The sequence below is a fragment of the Scylla paramamosain genome, chromosome 23, assembly GCF_035594125.1.
Source record: "Scylla paramamosain isolate STU-SP2022 chromosome 23, ASM3559412v1, whole genome shotgun sequence".
Lineage (NCBI taxonomy): Eukaryota > Metazoa > Arthropoda > Malacostraca > Decapoda > Portunidae > Scylla > Scylla paramamosain.
Window position 1 is genome coordinate 21670725 of NC_087173.1, and position 20814 is coordinate 21691538.

At 41.6% G+C, this 20814-nt stretch overlaps 1 protein-coding gene and 1 long non-coding RNA gene across 2 annotated transcripts in view; both read right to left on the reverse strand.

The window, feature by feature from the left end:
* Positions 1–20814, reverse strand: part of LOC135112410 (uncharacterized) — a 59959-nt gene that overhangs the window by 1379 nt on the left and 37766 nt on the right. Inside the window, exon 2 of the long non-coding RNA XR_010274354.1 lies at positions 12664–12764. This is a non-coding gene — a long non-coding RNA (uncharacterized LOC135112410). The remainder of the gene's footprint in view (positions 1–12663; positions 12765–20814) is intronic.
* Positions 4319–10805, reverse strand: LOC135112408 (uncharacterized). The gene is made up of 2 exons (XM_064026836.1): positions 10222–10805; positions 4319–10053 (listed from the first exon to the last, which is right to left on the reverse strand). The coding sequence occupies exon 2, from the start codon at positions 9960–9962 to the stop codon at positions 8823–8825; it is 1140 nt and encodes a 379-aa protein (XP_063882906.1). The 5' UTR covers positions 9963–10053; positions 10222–10805; the 3' UTR covers positions 4319–8822.

Genomic DNA, 20814 nt, shown 5'->3' on the forward strand with positions numbered 1-20814 from the left:
GACCTTTCAGCTTGTTTGCCTGCACTCCTTGTTGTCATCGATAGCAATACAAGGCGAGGCGTTTCCCGCGTGTGTCTTCAATGCTGTGTCACTGTTTTTCGTCTTTTCCTTCGTGTTAGTATTCTTGTCAGAAGTTTATTTATCAGAGTTTATAAAGTATGTTAATATATTTCCTTATTACGTGCGAGATGAACGCGTGGGTGAAGCTAAACGGACCACACACGGAAGGTGAAGAAATTAACAATATTTCCTTGCTCTTGACGAACCTAGTTGCCTGAGTTGCTGTTGCACTCATACTGCTCTTCTGAAAATGAAGTGCCGTCTCGCTCCTTGATTCACACGACGTAATTCCTCATGTTCTTGTTCCTTTGGGAAGAAGGAAAAAGCTGACAGAGCAACACGCCTTCCTGTGCTAAATATTTCACGATTTGAAATGGAATTTATACTCTCTCTCTCTCTCTCTCTCTCTCTCTCTCTCTCTCTCTCTCTCTCTCTCTCTCTCTCTCTCTCTCTCTCGTCCATGCAAGATTGACAGTAGTGGCAGTAATGTGGGTAATATTTTCCTGGTTGCGAAAAAAAATTCCTCATGATGAGTGCAGCAAAGTTGGTATAGCAAGTACACTCGGGTTTAAATGAGTTCCCAACTTTTCTATGCGAGACAGACAGTTTTGCAGTCGGGTGAGCGGCGCGCCAGTCACTCTCTCCACGGAGAGCCTCACAAAACTTGACGGCGTGACCCAAGTTGAAATTCCTTCCGGAACCAAACCTTATCGAACCCAGTTTTTCTCCAACTTCGAGGTGACAAAAGTGACTGTACAGCGCCATTACCAACGCACCATTAGCAGTAATTCTGGAGAGCAATCTGCTTTGCCATGCGTGCGTATATGGTTGGTTGGCTGGCTGTGTCACGTGTGGAGGTGAGGCTGAGGCTGATTATCGTAACCCGAAGGCCGGCGCCACCTGGAAAAGATAACACAGTGGTCGCTATTCAGAAAGAAAATTTGCCTTGCGTTACTCGCCTGTACACGAGTGGCACGCCTGAACTATGACATTTAGAATCATATTTACCTGCTCCGTGGCGCATTACCGTTTTATTCCACGACCATTATGCTCAGTAATTACCGCACAGCCGCCAAGTCAGTACTTCACACGGAAGGAAAAATACTGCATGAGCCTTCCGGCATCAGCTGGATAACGCAGTGTAATGATTTAGCAGCGGCGAGGCGGCGGCGAGGCTCTGGTACTCAAAACACTGGCTAGATTTCGCTTCGTTTCCTATGAGAATATACACACGTAAGGCTGGTTATTGGGTGTCAACGTGGGAATGAGACCTGGTTGTGACTAGACTACAAGGTAAAAAGCATATGCTTCCTGTAAGTAACGTAGTGTGTGTATGTGTATATGTGTGTGTAGGTGGTGGGTGTGTGTTTGTATACGAACCACAACTCCTTCATAATAACTGAAGCTCGAACTCGGCTCATCTTTATACAAATTTCACTCACTCGTCCACACAATATCCCACCACTAAAAAGGAATTGCCGCGGCTACTTTTGTCACTCCGATTCCGCCATAAGACCTGCATTTTCTACAGTCCGTCCCATATAGCACTGAAACACGAGTCTCCGGAACTTCGTAACTGCAGGAGCCCGGAAAAAACGGCTTCCCTTAACAGGATATGGAGAATGCCTTAGAGCCTCATGACATCCGGGCAAACGTACGTGGGGACCTCTCTCTCTCTCTCTCTCTCTCTCTCTCTGTAAGTTGCAGAGAGAGAGAGAGAGAGAGAGAGAGAGAGAGAGAGAGAGAGAGAGAGAGAGAGAGAGAGAGAGAGAGAGAGAAATGAGATCATTTTCTTGTTTGTGTGACCTCCAAGTGCGCGGGGCTTTGATGTAAGAATACGTTTTTGATCTTGCTTCACAAAGGTTGAGGCTCCTCTCATAAAACTGGTCCTTAGAACGCACTGCTCAAGATAACGATGCGACGCTTGGCTCTCTCAAAGCACAGGAAGCATATTAATTTATTGATAAGCCTTATCATTCCTTTAGGCTATTCTAAATCATTTTACATGATCGTTATTTGAATGATATTATCTTTTATCTTAATATAGTTTTCTTTACTTTTTGTCCCATGACAGTAGTGACGTAGAAATCTCGTTTATGTCACTGAAGCTGTAAAAACACACTAAAAAAATCCGTACAGCTTCAACTAGAGCCTCTTGAATGTTGTGGAGGAGCGATGCAGAAGTGTTTCAGAATATACTAATTCCTAGTTGGGCGGTGACATCCCACGCACTCCACACAGAATGAGCGCGAGCGGAACTCCGGCTGCCGAGTGTCGCGTGTCCCTGACAGCTATTCACAGTTTTCACACAACGAAATTCAGAGTGCCAAAAATTCCCTTCCGCGGAGAAAATAAAGTCAGAATAAAAATGTATAGTGTGGGGAGGCAGGGGTGAGGAGTGACGCTCCGCAATGATGGAGGAGGAGGAGGAGGAGGAGGAGGAGGAGGAGGGCACTGACAGAGGCGAGAGGGGGACGAGTGGATGAGAAGGAATAGAAGGATAAAAGGTATATAATAATGGCAATGATGATGATGATGATGATGACAATGATGGTGGTGGTGGTGGTGGTGATGATAATAAAATAAAGAAATAATGACAAAAATGGCTGAAAAATGGCTGAAAAGAATAAACCACGAAAATAAGCATGCTTTGATTAAGAGGAAGAGGAGGAGGAGGAGGAGGAGGAGGAGGAGGCGACGGCGTGACGGCTGCACTGGAAAGAAGCAGAAGCGGGAACGCATAGGCTTATTATTCTCACAAAGTCAGAATCAAGTAAGTGAACTGACACAACACGAGTAGCAACAAATATCTGTTTTATTTCAGAAGCGTTCGCTCGTGGTGTGTGTGTGTGTGTGTGTGTGTGTGTGTGTAGGTGTGGGTACGAAAGAAAATATTTGCAAGTACACATAAAAAAACATAAGGATATTTTTTTGTCTTTTTCGAGGTTTTGAATGTGTGTGTGTGTGTGTGTGTGTGTGTGTGTGTGTTGGGGGGTACGAAAGTAAATATTTGCATGTACACAAAAAAATAACAAGTTCATTTTTTGTCTTTTCTAGGTTTTGAATCAATCTAAGAGACTTTAATATAAGAATTAAGCATTTTTGGAGTTGTAAGCGATTAATGAAGCAGCAAATATCTATACGAGTAAGTGAATAGATTCCTATCACCAGAATCACACTTGCATTTCCAGGAGGCAACAAATCACATTAGCACACTCATCACTCACTGTCAGTCACCATGCGCTATACTGGAGCCGCTTCACAATTATAGGAATGCATGCTTTTTATTTTTTATGTGGAGGAAATTGGTCAAAAAGCCGAGTTTTTTTTTTTTTCCTCCCACACTAGTTTATACATTAATTTACTACGTATTGTTGTGTTTGAATACTGTTAATATTCTGTGCTGTACAATTATTACTGCCCGCTGGATGTACAGTGTTGTATTCAGTTCCCTTGTCACAAATTTCTGATTCATTTAAAGTTTTTTTTTTTTATTTGAATTGATAAAATGCAAAACCTGACATGGAGTAATGCATTGAGATTTTTTTCCTCTTTTTTTTTTTTTCTCAACAGAAAGAGGAAAAAGTTACAAAGGAAAGGAAAATAAGGTAAAATGTAAACTCAGAATCTTGTCCCCTCTCCTCTCTTTCCTCCCATTTATATCCACGATGAGAAGAATCTAAAAGTACCTAAACACATACGTCCTGCCTTCCCGTGCCTTAGCAAACACCTTCAGACACCTTCAACAAGACAGGTATGCCGGTATAAACTTTGTCTTTCAGAGGGAAGGCATTAATGTCACACTCCGTATCACTATTACCTGCTGGCTACCATCACTATCGCCTCACCAGGCCATTCCCAGTCTTTTCTTACCGTTATCACACGCGCCACAACCACCTGAGGTACCCGCCCGCTTCACTGACAAGTAGCGGCAAGGTATCTGAATTTTTTGCCTCATAAATTACCTTCCCAGTGCAAGAGGCTTTTTCTGTCCATTTAACTCAACAAAACTGGGCGAAACTAAACACGCTTCTCTTCCCTCGACAAAGTCAACGCCATCTATACCAGGTGTGTGTGTTCCTGTGCCTCCTCCTGCTACTGTACTCTTCAAGGCAAGTGGAAAATTTAACGGTGATCTTGCAAAGTTTATGTCTTGGCATAAATATCTACTTTTAGCCTACTTATGAACGTGTATGAAAAGAAATGTACAATGCCCGACTAGAGAATGAGAAGAGTGTATTTGTGTATGTTCCGAATGTTTTAAAACCACAAGTTATTTCAGTAACCATCAAGACTCGTCAAGTACCTTTCACGCGACTGGAGACCGAGACTATCATTGTAAGTGGCTACAGATCCGCCGCCATTGTTATTCTGTCAGTGTTACTAAACTGAGTCGAATAGCATCGTTAGTCCCTCAACACCTGGAGAGTCTGCCTTGCTTCTATTATCATCGTTATTCTGTTCATCTTACTAAATTGAGTGGAGCAGCATCACTGTTCCTTCCACCACTCACTAAGAAGGCGAGTCTGACTTGCTTCTATTACCATTGTTATTCTGTTCATCTTACTAAATTGACAAGAGCAGCATCATTCCTTCTACCAACTCACTGAGAATCACTGGAGAATCACCTTGCTTCTGCTATCATTGTTACTTTGTTCACCTTAGTAAACTGAGCAGAGCAGGAACATTATTTCCCCCACCATCTCACTGAGTACCCTGGGGCGTCTTCCTTATTCAGTTCTTACCCTTTCATACAAACTGAACTCCTTCTGAGAGGCAAAATCAAGACCTGAGGGCTCCTCGCGACCTTAAGTGACCTGTAGTGTAGGATAATGACTATGATTGGGCTGACTTGCTGTATCTTGATTTATTGATTGATTCAGCCTGCAAATTTAATGTCAACATAAACACAGCAGTAGTTCTTCATCCAATTTTTCCAAAATAAATCAATGACCTTAATCTTAAATGCATATGATCTACTTACCTACTTCTCCCCGTTCATTCCAAAATCCACAAGGAGCATCAATGGTAGATCGACCCAGTAGTAAGTCATTAGGTCTCAATACAGTCCCTTCATCAAAATCTTCACCTGGTTTGAACCCGATAGGCCGTTCATTCAATACATTGGCCACCTCATACATAACAGACTGTAGTTCTCCAAAGGATATGACTGATTCACCTATGATTCTAGTGAGAGATCTCTTGACTAATCTAATTAACGCTTCACTGCAAGAATTTTCCCAAGGGGCATCTGCTGATCTATTGAATACCCAGATTAAACCATTAAATTTTCCAAAATTGAACACTTCATGCTTATTCCACCGAGTAACCATATCTCTCAATTCCTTGTTTGCATACACTAACTGTGTACCATTATCTGAATATAATTTTTTGGGAAATCCTCTAAGACAAGTGAATCTCTTCAATACAGTAAGAAAGTTTTGAGTATCATAACCTTCGGAAAGGTCTAAATGTACAGCCCTTGTTGTCATGCAATTGAAAATTACTCCAAACGTTTTTCTTTTCACTCTTCTTTTCACCGTATCACAAACCCAAAGAGGACCGAACAGGTCAACACTTACATTGTAAAATGGTGGACATGGCTCTAGTCTTTCCTTAGGTAGTTCACCCATACACTGGGATGTGCAGATCTTATCTATTCTATGGCAAGTTACACATTGTTTTCTAATAGATTTCATTGTCTTCCTCGCACCTAATACCCAGTATTTCACTTGAGCTCTAGCAAGGCCCGCTTCTATTCCACTATGATCTTCCTTGTGTATGTGGGACAGATACAGTTCAGAAAATGGATGCTTTGATGGGAGTAACATGAACTGATCACAATTCCAATTGTCTTTTACCCATTTTGACATTCGACTTCCCACAGTGATAATGCCATCTTCTCTCATCCTTGGTCCTAGACGTTTATATTTCTTTTCCCAGTCTTGTGGCAGGCTTGTTTGAGCGTTCTTAACAAGAAATAATTCTGCTCTCTGTATATCCTCTGCATTAGGATCACATATTATAGCTTTAAATGATCTCTTTCTTACTACATTTATGACTCGAGCCATTACCGACAAAAGCCGTTTCAAATTGCTGAAATTTTGGATGTTGATTAACTCATTAGGTGTAGTAATCTCTCCTGTGTTCATGGTTACCTTTGCAAACACAGTATCAGGGAGATCAGACACTGTATTCTGTTTAACTGGCCATTCTGAGAAGTCACGATAGAGAAATTGTGGACCACTTTGCCATACAGATCCTGTCCCTAACTCTAAGGGACTGCATTCCCTGGTGGTTAAATCAGCATTGTTTTCCTTAGAAGATACCCAATACCATTCTATGGGCTCTGTCTTTGATTGAATCTCTGCAACTCTACTTCCAACAAAGGTGTTAAATCTATGTGATTCCTTTTGGATTTGTGCCCTTACAATCTCACTATCTGTGATGTGGATTATCCTAGAATAGTTGTATCTCATTTCTCCTTCAATGGATACTCTCAATCTGCTTGCCAAAACTGCAGCACACCATTCCAGTCTAGGTATATTGATTTGCCTCATAGGAGCAATTCTATTCTTTGAACATAAGAGTTTTACACAATATGTGCCATTCTGCTTCTTCCACCTAATGTAAGCTACAGCTCCATATGCTTTCATGCTACTATCACAAAAGATAATTAACTCTGGATCTGTAGTCACATCTGTAGTCCTTAAGCATCTTCCAAAAGTAAGTTTTTCAATTTCAAGCATTTCCCGAAATAAATCCACTGCTTCTAAATACAAAGTTCCACTGATAGGCTCATCCCATCCCTTAGATTTGTTTTCATTAGCTTCTAGTATAATGGAGCGAATCATTAACTTGGTTTTCAGTGTGAATGGTGTTAACAGTCCCAGAGGATCATAGAGTGTAGCAAACTGCGACAGTACAGTTCTTTTAGTCAACATACACGGGATACGGCTTTCAAAGTCACCATAGCTCACATTTGGTTCTGTCCTGCCCTCTCTTGTTCTTTTCGAGAAGTTGAGTTTAACTTTAAATGAAAATACATCTTGTTTGGGTTTCCATTCTAACCCTAAAACCTTTTCTTGATCAGTGTTCGAGATTATGGCATCATTTCTGTTATCCTCTCCAGAGAGAATCCAATATTTAATCTGAAAACCTCCTGGTCTTAAAACTTCCTCCACTTCTTTGATTCTTTCCATTGCATGATTCGTTGAACCAACACTACTTATAATATCGTCAACATAGGAATCCTCTACAATCATTTTAGAGGCTAATGGGAAGTCACAATTCATTTCTGCTGTTTTACGAAGAGCCAACATTGCTATCGGCCCAGAAGGTTTGTCTCCAAATGTTACCGTCTTCAATTTATAGTGTGAGGGTTCTCTCTCTAGTTGAAAGTTCCTCCATAAAAATCTGTGAGTGTGCATATCTTCATCTGAAAGCTTTACAGTATGATACATTTTTCTAATATCTCCAACCATACCAATCTCCTCCTCTCTGAATCTCAGCAAGATTCCAATTAAGTTGTTTATCACATCTGGCCCCTTTGCAAGCATGTCATTGAGAGAGATCCCTTTGTAGGATGCTGCTGCATTAAACACTATCCTTACTGGGGTTGAAATGGAGTCTACCTTGTAAACTTCGTGATGGGGTAGATAAAACTTTGGACCCTTGTAAGTCATTACTTCCTCCTTTGATAATTTCTCCGCTACTCCTCTATCCAACATGTCTTTTATTTGTTCTTGATACTTTACACACTGGGTCGACCCCATCTTCATTAATCTCTGTTCAGTGGCCTTTAATCTAGCAAATGCCATAGGATAATTATCAGGTAGTTTAGCCGGATCATAAATCCAAGGATACTTAGCTATCCAGCACTGATGTTTCGCATCATAAGTTAATCCATCTTCAATAAGTTTCTTCTCTCTTTCTTCCTTAATGGTTAAATTTCCCTTGGTTGAGCATTTTCCACATTTGCAGCCTCCACACTTAGGATTGCATTCTGTTCCTAAGCTTTCATTCAAAAAATAATTTTCTATCAACTTGCCCACATTAGGTTTAGTCCTGAAATGCCAATCTGTGGTGTCATTACAACTCACGTGATTAATTTGCACGCAATAGCTATGTCCCTTTCCTTTGTCATCCAATCTACCTCTGATACAGAAACCAAACTCATTTGACATTAACTGAACATTATCTATGGTTTTTTTAACTTGTGGCATTAAAGTACAGTGATCAGATCCTATTAGTAGTTCTATACGCCCTTCAGGCCTTTGGATATCCTTTTCTTGCACTTCAAATTTCTTAGCAATTTCCGATAAATTCACCTGTTGATGAGCACCAGTTATTTCGGAAATTCCACAAACTTCAACAAATTTTTCCTTCCCTGTTTGATCCCTCAAGGACATCTTATAAACAAAACTATCCAATTCTTCTGTGTGGTCACCGACCTTTGTCACTGAAAGCTGTATAGGAGTACCTTTGAGTCCTAGTTGCTTTGCCATTCTAAAAGTGATCAGACTGATGTTACTTCCTGCATCATATAATGTGGGAACAGAAACACCTCCACTATCCACAAACCCAGTCATCAAAAATGCACCTTTCTTTGTCAAATGGTTACTCATAACATCCATTGTAGAAGTATAAGGACTGCTAAATATAGGGTGCAAAATTGAATGGTGGTGCTTACCACAAATGTCTCCCTTTACCTTTACTCTACAAGGCATTTGCTTATCACAATCCCTAGATAGGTGCCCTCTTTAGAGACATGCAAAACAAATTCTATTTTGCTTTAAAAAATCCATTTGATTTTCAGCTGTCCATTGCTTAAATGTCATACAATCCTGTAAGTGATGAGATTCACTATCATGAACAAGACAATACTTCTCCTTCTGATCACCATTAACTTTTGATGTGTAATTCCTACTGCAATATCTTCCATCTGCTACTTGAGCTATATTAGTTAAACACTCTGACATCTGGTTTTGTAGTTTCTCTTGTCCCACAGCTAACAGTTTTATGACTTCTAATAAGTCATTTTCTTTTGTGTTTGATACATCAGTGGTATGCACTGTTACCTTTGACGCACCAAGTCTTGACTCATCTTGTAAGTATTCTAAAGCTTTTCGATGCTCTGTTAAGAATGCAACCAACTCTTTAAACTTGTCAGTCTTCACTTGTTGTATTTTACTAGCCCATTCCTTTTTCAACATAGAGGGTAACAATTTTTCTACTTGAGTCAGGACAGTAACATTCTCCAACTCCTTTGTTAGGTTCAAGTTGCTTACATCTAACCATACCTTTTCTACAGTATTGATTAGCTTGATTAACCGTTTATCATCACCTTCACTTATTGGCTTATATGACCTAATGTCTCCCAAGATTGAATCAATTAACTTTCCTTCATGACCATATGTTTCATTCAATCTCTCCCACATTCTTTTGTAATCATTTAAATCTTCTACAAGTCTCCTGGGTTCCCCCTCTAGTGACATTCTGAGTACATAGGGATCCTCACCATGTTGTGATTCAAGCAGTCTTGTATAATCCCTAATAAATGAGGGAAATGACCTTACAGATCCACCAAATTTAGGAGGCTCAATTTTTTTCATGGCAAGTACAGCCTTAGGTTTTTCTTTTAATGTCTCAAGAAGAGTGCACTTTATAGTTTCCAATTCCATGATATAGTCTTCATACTCTTGGCAAGATGAACTACCATCTAAAAGGTCAATAATTTTCTCATTCACCACATCCACTACTTTGAAAGAATCACAAACTTCACTATACAATACTTGTAGGGTTGCTGTGGAGTCTCCTCTCTTGTGTGCATCCTTGAAGAGTCCCACCTTCCTGGTGAATCTCCTCTTGGCATTAGCACGTTCCCTTTTCAAGTCATCCATGGCTGCTCTGCGAATTTTGCTGAATTGTAGTGTAGGATAATGACTATGATTGGGCTGACTTGCTGTATCTTGATTTATTGATTGATTCAGCCTGCAAATTTAATGTCAACATAAACACAGCATACCTCAATATCATGTAACTCCCTTCAATATCTTGTAACTTCACCCAGTAAACAGAAGAATAACATAAGATGAACACATATCCCATTCTATTATTCACTATTGCAATGACACACGATACATATAAAATAGTACTCACAAAATGACCGCCCATCATCAGCCAAGGCAGACTTCACCATATGTCTGATTACAGCATTACCCCAACTATGCTGCAAAGTTACACTTAATCAAATCCTCCTATCAGCACCGCATTCAATATAACACCAACCAATATGCACAATCAGCGGCATAACATAAGTCAAACAAATCAGAGAAATAATGTTATCACAAAACTCACCTCAGTCAAACAACCGCCACTCACCCCTGACAGGCACCAACTGTACCTCTGCCTACCTTCCCCCTACACCCTGAGTGCGGTATAATATATATCCGTGTTACATACACAGACCCTAAAAGAATACTTCCTCTTGACAAACAAATACACATTACTAACCAATACCAAACTTGTTAATAAGTAAGAAAACAATATATGTATCTCAATAATAATTACAATTCTTGTCATATATGCCAATAACAATTATACAGTAACTGGAATACAACCCGTGTCTACACCTCTTTCCAACCAATGACAGCGACACACACTGCCCGCTCCACATTCAAAGGTGCCAACATTGACATTATAATTCTAATATGATGAGAATCATATTACATGACCCTCTTCTCATTGAGATTCCTCCAGTGTTCGCATTTTTGGGGAGCGACATTTAGCGAGCTTTTGCCTCATTTTTGTTTTTCTTAATGCTCGGCTGACCTCCTTTCATTATGTGTGTGTGTGTGTGTGTGTGTGTGTGTGTGTGTTTAAAGATGGATGGATAGATCAATAGTTGTTAGAATAGGCGTTCAGTCTTCTGCGCCTTCCTCAGTCATAACCATTGCAAGCATGTCTTCTTTCACTCCATCCATAAATCTCTTCTTCGGCCCTCCTCTCTTTCCACTGCCGGGTAGATCCATCTTTAGCGTCCTTCTCCCTACGTGCACCTCATTGCTCTTCTTGAGACGCCCTCACCACTTCACTTGTATGATTACTTAAACGCACAGCCCCTCAACAATCACGTAACCTCTCTATTCCCAATGCAAAGAAGCCGTGCTCACCAACCAGTCTCTTGCAATGTGCTGACTTGTATCCTTGAGCAGCCACGTCTTTGTTACATTCATACGTCAAGATCTTGTTCCCGTTTCTGTAATCTTCAAGTTACGATAAAGGATAATATTGGTCGTGTCCTGAATCTTGCTGCAGTTCACTCAAGCTCCCTCCGCCTCGTATCTCTTGTCTTCGTGTTTTCTTGTTCTTTCTTTCCTCGTCTTTATGTGGTATTCGCGTGTCATGTTTCGGAAACCCGTGGCTATTTTTGGCACTCTCTCCCTCGTCCGCTGCTTCTCAGGTGGCTAATTTTAGTGCATTGCCTTAGTTAACACCAATTTAACATCGCCTGACATCAGATGCTCTCGCCAAAAGCAAACACGTCCTGAAATTTGGACTTGATTCAATTTTCGTCTCTGCAATTTTACATTTTCTTTTCTCCTAAAGATTTAAGTTTGCGTCACAACTCAGCAGGCGGGGTCGCTAGGCTCGTTAATGCAACAATACCTCGCAGTCCTCGGTAAAGAAGGAGCTCATGATTACACACACACACACACACACACACACACACACACACACACACACACACACACACACATTCACTGACAAATAGGCAAAAACCAACAAAACACAAACATACGTACAAAACCGAATTGCGTAAATTATACAATCATTAAAGACGACGCAGTTTCAATTACTGGGGCGTGATTAACTCAAACCACCAGAGAAATGACACCTAAATTTGGCAGGAGGTGCGGGAATCGACCCACGCGGTGTTAAATGCCGGGCCGCCACTCCACTAAGGGCGCGCGCACTGCCTCACTTTTCAAGATAAATGTCGACAGCTTTGTAATTAACCTCTACAAACGACCTGTGCCTGTTTCCCGCGGGGCCTCGCTTTCCTGAAGACTTGAAGACCTGAAGACGTTCTCTCTGCTTTCCGAACATTACCTGACGCACATCCTCTCCCTCTTGAATGCATTACGGAAGTGATAAGAAGATAAGAAATGAGATGGTTAGGTCACGTAGTAAGAGAAGACCAGGAAACCAGTTGAGATGAGAAAATCGAGACGAAAACTGAGAGTGAGATAGAGGGACGGCATTGTGGTAGAACTGAAAAGGATGGGAGTCACAGAGGAAGATACAAGGGACAGAAACATGGCGCTAACCAACCCTTCTCACTCTAGGGAAACAGAGAAAGGAGAAAAAGAAGAAGCGGTAGGAAGATGCAAGGAACTGAAACAACAGGAGGAGACTTGTACATGGCGCTAACCAACCCTTCTCACTCTAGGGAAACAGCGAATGGAAAAGAAAAGACCCTCTCCCCTCTCTCTCTCTCTCTCTCTAGGCTACAAAAACCTTATGGCTCTATCCAGTCCACGATCTCTAACCAGTCAGTCCATCGTCTAAACTAAAGATTCGAGCCGTAATGCGTCTTACCTCTCGTTATGCCGGCTGGGAGTGGCGAAAGGGCAACGGTGGGAATCCTTTATCACCTCCCTCCATTTCCGCCCGTGTTCCCTCGAGATTCAACCATAAACCTGTAGGGAAGGAGGAAAAGACCTTGGTAATGAGGGAAGGTACGAGTCTCTCTCTCTCCCTCTCTCTCTCTCTCTCTCTCTCTCTCTCTCTCTCTCTCTCTCTCTCTCTCTCTCTCTCTCTCTCTCTCTCTCTCTCTCTCTCTCTGCTATTCATCACTTCTTAATGTGCTTAATGGAAGAAAATTTCCTGAATACCTAAAAAGTAATCTGACTTCCACAGCCTTGCTAAGCCAAAATGTTCATGAGTCACTCCCTACACACCTTAACTCCATGATTCTATGCCTCACTTTCTCTATTAATGGGGGTATTTCTCTATTTTTCATGCATACCTAAGAAGTAGTCTGAATTCATCCTCGTTCTTGCCACACCAAAATGCCTGTGATTCACTTCCTATATATCTTAACTCTATGAATTTTGCTATATCACCTCCTCTATTAATGGAGATATTTTAGAGGTGATATCGTGAATTTTGGACGAAGATTCTTGGTTTCAGTTCTCCTCGTCCATCGGGGCAAAGACGGAGCCTCCTAACGAAGAACTCTGGACATGGCATTTGGGAACTGCTACCCTTCCTACCTTGCCACCGTGGCCAGGATTCGAACTGGACCCCCAGAGCCTGCGGTCCCACTGTACCACGGCGGCCACGGATGTGTGAGTTTAAGCTTTATCTATACGCAATTCACCCGAAATAATTACTTGTTAGTGAATGCTGCCTACGGAATATAGAGAAGAATAGTAATGATAATGTCGTCCATTCATGTGTGTGTGTGTGTGTGTGTGTGTGTGTGTGTGTGTGTGTGTGTGTGTGTGTGTGTGTGTGTGTGTGTGTGTGTAGTCACCAGTCAATGTCACAGGAGGGATTCAAGCCAAACTACCTTATGTGGATCTTCTATACTCTCTCTCTCTCTCTCTCTCTCTCTCTCTCTCTCTCTCTCTCTCTCTCTCTCTCTCTCTCTCTCTCTCTCTCTCTGCTAGATCCATCTCCAGCATCCTCCTTCCCATACACTAATCTCTCCTCTTAACACAGCCACTCCACCTCAGTCCACCTCAGTGTCGCCTCTCCACGTACTAGCATTGCAGCGATCACAAAGGAAGGAATCCATTTCGAAACACAGCATTGATTGGCCTGTAAGAAACGTTTCCAATACCTTGCGTGAGGTGAAGAAATGAACACGACACCGCGAAGCCCAGAGGATCTATCGAGTGTCGTGAAGCACCAGTGTATTGTGGCTTTATTTGTGAGGGAGTTTATTTCCTTATTTATGCATTTTCTTTGTCCTTCATAAACAAGGTCAGACATTTATTGGATTTGGTGTCAATTTGGCCAACAATTTTAGTAGTGGCTGTGCCGGTTGCTCGTATCTTTTAAGCTTTAGCTACTTTGAGAGAGAAAGAGAGAGAGAGAGAGAGAGAGAGAGAGAGAGAGAGAGAGAGAGAGAGAGAGAGAGAGAGAGAGAGAGAGAGAGAGAGAGAGAGACTGTTCCCATATACCACACATAATAGAAATCCCTGATATTTACATGTTTTTATTTTTTTTTCACGACAATTTCAATTTTTCAATGACAAAGTATGTATAGTATCTTATCATTCATTCCAGCTTGAGTTGTGAGGCTTCGGGCGAACGCAAGGACGGGCAATGAATCAGCGTCTCTCTCTCTCTCTCTCTCTCTCTCTCTCTCTCTCTCTCTCTCTCTCTCGTGCGGCTTGCTGAGTTATTGGCTTAATTTTTGGTGGGGAGCTGAGCAGATTAGTTAATATAGCTATCAATAACCAGAAAGTTATCTCGCTATTTATGCAATCAGGCTGAGTGGCATAGATTATTACCGCGGATTAGGGGCAGAAGGAACAGAAGGAGGAGGAGGAGGAGGAAAGTAACCACAGGAACACAAAGGATGAACAAACAACGCATGCAAAGTTAGCAACACAATATCAAGTTTAATAAAAGTTTCCCTTCCCTCGCAAACCTTACTCTTCTCTGTGTTGTTATGGAAAAGTCTCTCTCTCTCTCTCTCTCTCTCTCTCTCTCTCTGACAGTGTGTTTTCAAAATGCTCGCGTCAACTATTCTTTTGCCACGGTGGGTATTGTTAAAGGAAGGAAAAGAAGCAGCGAATAAAAATCTCTGTATATCCACAAAGTCACTCGTTTCAGAACCCCACGCTCTCCCCCACAAGCCTTGGCCTTCGTTACACACACGCTCTCTCTCTCTCTCTCTCTCTCTCTCTCTCTCTCTCTCTCTCTCTCTCTCTCTCTCTCTCTCTCTCTCGACATGTAAAGTTTGGAGCATTCAAACAAGCGGGAAAAGAAAATCCACGGACGTGAAAATTCTCTAAGGGCACCAAGCACTGATGAAAATTAGACAATTACAACTAAACGGCAGAGAGACGCTGGCACAACACACTCCATGGCTTATATCACGTGCTAAATGTATCGTTAAATATAAGCTAACGAAATTACGTATTGCCTAGTTTGTACTACTTGAGCACAGCCTGGCTCGAGGTTCTAGATAAGTTTTATAGTAAAGGAATTAGGTTTCAAGACATTTCTCCTCGTTATTCTGGATATTCTCTTTGGACAGCTCTTTTTTTTTCTTTTTTTCTTTTTCTTTTTTTCTTTTTTGACTTGGCATCTTCAGTGGGCCTCTTTTTTTTTCCGCCGTCTATGGTTGCCCTTTGCCAGAAACCCTCTTAGAGCAGAAAAAATACACTGTAAGGAGATATTCATGGTATGCATTTATCATATCAAAGCGGAAACACATACACATAACAAGCAACTTTTTTTTTTTTTTTTTTTTTTTTTTTTTTTTTTTTTTTTTTTTTTTTTTTTTACTCTCGAACGCTTCACTATCCTGGGTGGCGGTTCCCTTCCTCACACCAACCTGACGGGACACACACAATCGTGAGCCGTCCCTTAGACTAGACCAGCTAACTTATAAATGTGGCTGAACTTGACCCAGTAACCTGAAGCGGCGATTGTGGCACAGGGTTGTCACGGGAATCTGCCATGCATATTCAAACTGAGAGCTTTTGGTGTAATCCACTTGTTTGTAGGTTTGCTGGGAAGCATAACTCTGGAATACAAAGGTGATGCGTCCAGCCTTCAGTACCTAACGTCATCACGCCACATTTATTCCTCAGAACTTATTATATATGTACGTAGGAGAGGCTGTCTGATGTTATTTGCGTTAACATGAGTACCATAACTCTGGAAGGAAAGCCAATAAGTTTTGCATTCCATTCCTACGGTGAGCATACGACAAATATTCAAAATGTACACCGGTGAAAGCATAAGAGAAAGCTCACTGGTGTCTGGTGTTACAAATTGCGTTTATCTTAGTAGCATAACTCTGGTGGAAAAAAAAAAATAATAATAATTTAACCTTTCATCACTAAGAAGACCATACGAGAAACCTACAGAACTATACGAGTGAAAGCATAAGAGAACGGTCACTGAACCCTGCCATTACTAAGCCCGCTTACTACACAAGTACTACCTCCAAAACAGGCGATTTTATCATCAATTCAGTACGCAGGCGAAGGATTCAAGCGCAACTGTGGCAGCTAAAACCGAGCGAACTGTCCGATAAGGCAAGACCGGTCGACCGCATTCTTTTCCGCAATTCCAGTGTTCTAAATCTATCACGGCATGTTAAAAAGGGCTGAGAAATCCTCCGGTCTGGCCCAGCAGCACTCCCCTGAGCTGGGAACCCGGATTACTGTGGGAGAGAACCATTGTTACAGCAGGTGGGTGGCGGTGTAAGCTGGCTGGCACTTGAGACGCAATTTACTACAACCTTTTAGGGGCAGAGAGAGAGAGAGAGAGAGAGAGAGAGAGAGAGAGAGAGAGAGAGAGAGAGAGAGAGAGAGAGAGAGAGAGACATATAGACAGGCAGAGGGAGAAAAGGTCTAGTTTATGGAAGTGTTATTGGCAGGTAGGCAGACAGACAAACAAATGGACTCACACAAGCACAATGACACACACACACACACACACACACACACACACACACACACACACACACACACACACACACACACACACACACACACACACACACACACACACACACACTGCATTCTGTTACAGGGTACTACATTAATATTTTCCACAGCTAAAGTTGAAAGTTAAAAATGAAGAGTGGCAAGAAGGCCATAAATATTACGAAATTATGAGAGAGAGAGAGAGAGAGAGAGAGAGAGAGAGAGAGAGAGAGAGAGAGAGAGGAGAGGAGAGAGGAGAGGAGAGAGAGAGAGAGAGAGAGAGAGAGAGAGAGAGAGAGAAGGGGGGGGGAGAAGGAGGGCAGGCAGAGACAAACAGACAGACAGACAGACAGACAGACAGCAACAGGGAAGAGTAACCTTGCACACGCTCGTTGGAAAAGAAATTGACACAGTGGTTGAAAAATGCTGAAAACTGTTATTTCCTCAGTGACTTCGGAAAAATATATTCCCATCTTCAAACAGCAGAAAATTATTCCACCGTAAAACAGAAGGTCTTGCTCCCACGTCTGCCGTGAGAGAGGTAAGAGAGGAAGGGATCTGGCCAATGACAGAGAAGTATAGTAAAATTCTTTCTACGTGGGGTGCTGTGATCATTGCATTACCATGTCCTAGTAAAGACACAAGAAAAATACGTACGAAAAATGAGAAGCACAGTAAAATTCTTTGTGCATACATCTACCATGAGAGATAAGGGAGGAAGAGGAGTGGGCAATGAGAAATAAGCACAGTAAAATTCCTTGTGCGCCGGCGTGTTGTGGTAACATTAGGGTGTTACAGAAAAGCCACACAGAACAAACTAGATAACAAGAGAATGAGAAGCACGGGGAAATTCTTTGTATATCTGAGGATTGTGAGGATTCACTTTCAATATTTTATAGAAACATCTACCACATTCTTACACGCCTCAGAAAATATACAAAAAAAATCAAGGAAATTTTTTTATAATGAACACTAAGAAAAAAACAACCTCAAAAACAATATGTAACATTGCTCGCAGAGACTCAAAATTATGTATTACAAGCAATTTAAACTAAGAATTCATCGTCATTCCGGTCTAGTTTGTGTTCTACTTTCAGCAGGGATTCCCATGTTCATAATTCAGATCTGTATCTACAACTGTGTAAGATAAACACGCTTTTCCCCTGATAATGCGATTCATATCTCTGGAATTATCCCTAATGTCTATAATAAACTGTGATGTTAATTGGAGGCGTTAGTTGCTGCTATTAATCATATTTTTATTTCTCCTCAGGCACTTGTGTAAGAAACTTCATATTATATTTTATTTTTTAGAGCACCACTGCCGTTGTAACTCAATATATTTCCTCATGTGTCGCAGGTATACTTTTCCTTTCCTTTCCCTCCTTTGTTTAGAGCGCCTTCGTATAAAATGTAAGTTGTTACCGCCGTTACTCTGCTACCTCTCATACTCCTTCAATGGCCGCTGTCGTTACGAAGTGAAATTAACGAGCCAACTTTCACACCAACAATAACTTCACTCCCGTCTTCCTCGCCGTACCCCCGTTCCGCCTCCTTTCCTTTCCCCTTTCGCTCTCACCCTCAACACGAACAAAATTCTGAGCTCATTAAAGCAGCAAACAAGTTTAAGGCATTTTTCCCTGTCTTTTACCCTGAGACGCCTACCCCCCGCCTGCTAAACTCGCCTCCATGACTATTACACCGAGCCACTCTCCCAATTGCCGCGTCTGCTGAAGTGTTTCTATCTGCATGCATTCCTGTGTGATATTTTCCTCACTGCCTCGCACGTGCTGACTGGCGGCAGGCAAGCACTGGGTAAGAATATTAGATCAATATTCTTGACAGTACTACACAGTTACTTATTTAATTCCCACTGTGAAACACATACACCCGATGTTTTCACGCAAACCGTTCTTCTGATCTTGCTAACTGTGTGCCTCTCCTCAAAGTATCTATTCTGCCACACTCACTTCCACTGTGTCTGGCGTTTTCTGTCAGTCTAAAATCCTGTAATCGCTTTGAAATCTATCACTTGTCAGGTTTTGCACGCAGGCTGTCAGCAGATCAAAAGACTGAAGGTGGAGGGAAAATGACAAAAATTGTGGATAAAAGACTTCTTCTTCGTCTTCTTGATGTTGCAATGTGCCCTGTGAAATCATCGTGCAGGAAGTGATGGAGAAATATTATTCTCTTATGAGTACAAAAGAAAGGGAATGCCACACAATGATACAATTTTCTCTCATGGAAGATAATATGAGAGGGCAAAAAGAGACTATTTTGCATGTGGACAGTTCCTTTGATTGCAGTTATTTGTCAGCGTGATGCGTGCAGAGCAGTAGAGAAGTAGTGTAGGTAACAGAACAGTTTGTACAAATACAACAAAATCTCTTTCTATTCAAGTGTTGCAGCAAGGAAAAAGTATTTCGAGAGTTCCTTTGAGTTGTCAATGTAACACGCAGGCAACACACCAGGGAACAGGAAAGCAGTCACGGTATTAGGATAGTTTGTACACGTGCAATACAAGCTCGTTCTGTTTAAGCGTTGCAGCAAGAAGGGAAGGAACACGTGCCTTTGATTACGGTCGAGGAAACATGGTGTATGTACAGCTCTACCCCCGTGAGTCAGGCTAAAAATACATCCACTCGTATTCCAATTAGTTTGAACAGTGAATGAAAAAGAACGCCTGCTCTTAATTATAACCTCATTACTGTGTTCCATTAATTTTGAAAGACGTGACCGAGACAATTAACATGATGTGAATAATGAAGTAATATTGAGAGGATCGTTTCAGCGTTACTTCCTTATCATAGGGATAGAGGAGGGAGTGTTTGGTACTTACAATATGACTGCCGTGATTAACAGTACAGTGACTACCATAAGCATTACTAAAACAAATTCTGATCTGGGAGAAGAGAGGTCATTTCAAGGTTACTCTCCTATTATGGGGAGTGTCGAACTTACAGTATGACTAACTGCTGGGATTAGCGATACGATCACTATCATAAGCATTACTAAAAAAATATGAATCAGCAAGCATTCTTAAACATATTTCAAAGTCCCTTCCTTGTTATGGAGATGCAGGAATGAATATTTGGCACTTGCAATATAACTAACAGCTGTAATCAGTAATACGATGACTACCATAAACATTACCAAAATCAATTCTGAATCGGAAAAGCTTTCTTAAACACACACACACACACACACACACACACACACACACACACACACACACACACACACACACACAGGACTGAGACACAATGAAATGACTGCAGGCAACTTGACCCGCACTTGACTTAAAGACAACACTCGTGCCTTCTTCCCTTCCCAAGCACCTTCACCTCTCTAACACTTTGCATTATTGTCTCTTTACATTAGCTAGCACTCACTGGGAAGCAAGAGAAGGACGAGGAAGAGAAGAACGAGGAGGAGGAGAAGGAGAAAGAGGAGGAGGAAGAGGAAGACGACGAACATCTGCGTGTGTCTCAGATTATGATTCTGTTAAATTATTCTCTCTCTCTCTCTCTCTCTCTCTCTCTCTCTCTCTCTCTCTCTCTCTCTCTCTCTCTCTCTCTCTCTCTCTCACCATCCCGCCACTCCTCTCCTGGCCAGATCACATGCAAGATACAAAAAGTTCAAGGGTGGTTGGCTCACGAGTAAGGCAAGTCAGTGAGCTACATACTCTGCCTCAGCTTGGCACACACACAGGAGGTGACAGTGGTGGTGATGGTAGTGGTGATGGTGATTAGGTAGCGGTGCGGTGTTGTGTTGTCATGATGATGAAGAAGGTAATACTAATAATGGTGATGATGATGAGTGTTTTTTTTTTTAATGATAATGCGTTTTGAGTCCTTCTTTTTTGTCAGTCTATATTAAGTTTTAGTACATAAGAATGAAGGAAAGCCTACAAGAAGCCACTAGGTCTACACGTGGCAGTTCCTGTACAAAATATGCGCACCTACTTCCACCAGTCATCCCCTTCCATAACGAGAACAGAAAGCTTTGTCGTAACGCAATTTCCAAGAAGATAGAAACAAGTGGAAAATCCCCAAGAAAAAGCCTATTTAGA

Excerpts from the sequence above, each read along its gene's own strand:
- LOC135112408 (XM_064026836.1), bottom strand. The coding sequence starts at position 9,962 with ATGGATGACTTGAAAAGGGAACGTGCTAATGCCAAGAGGAGATTCACC.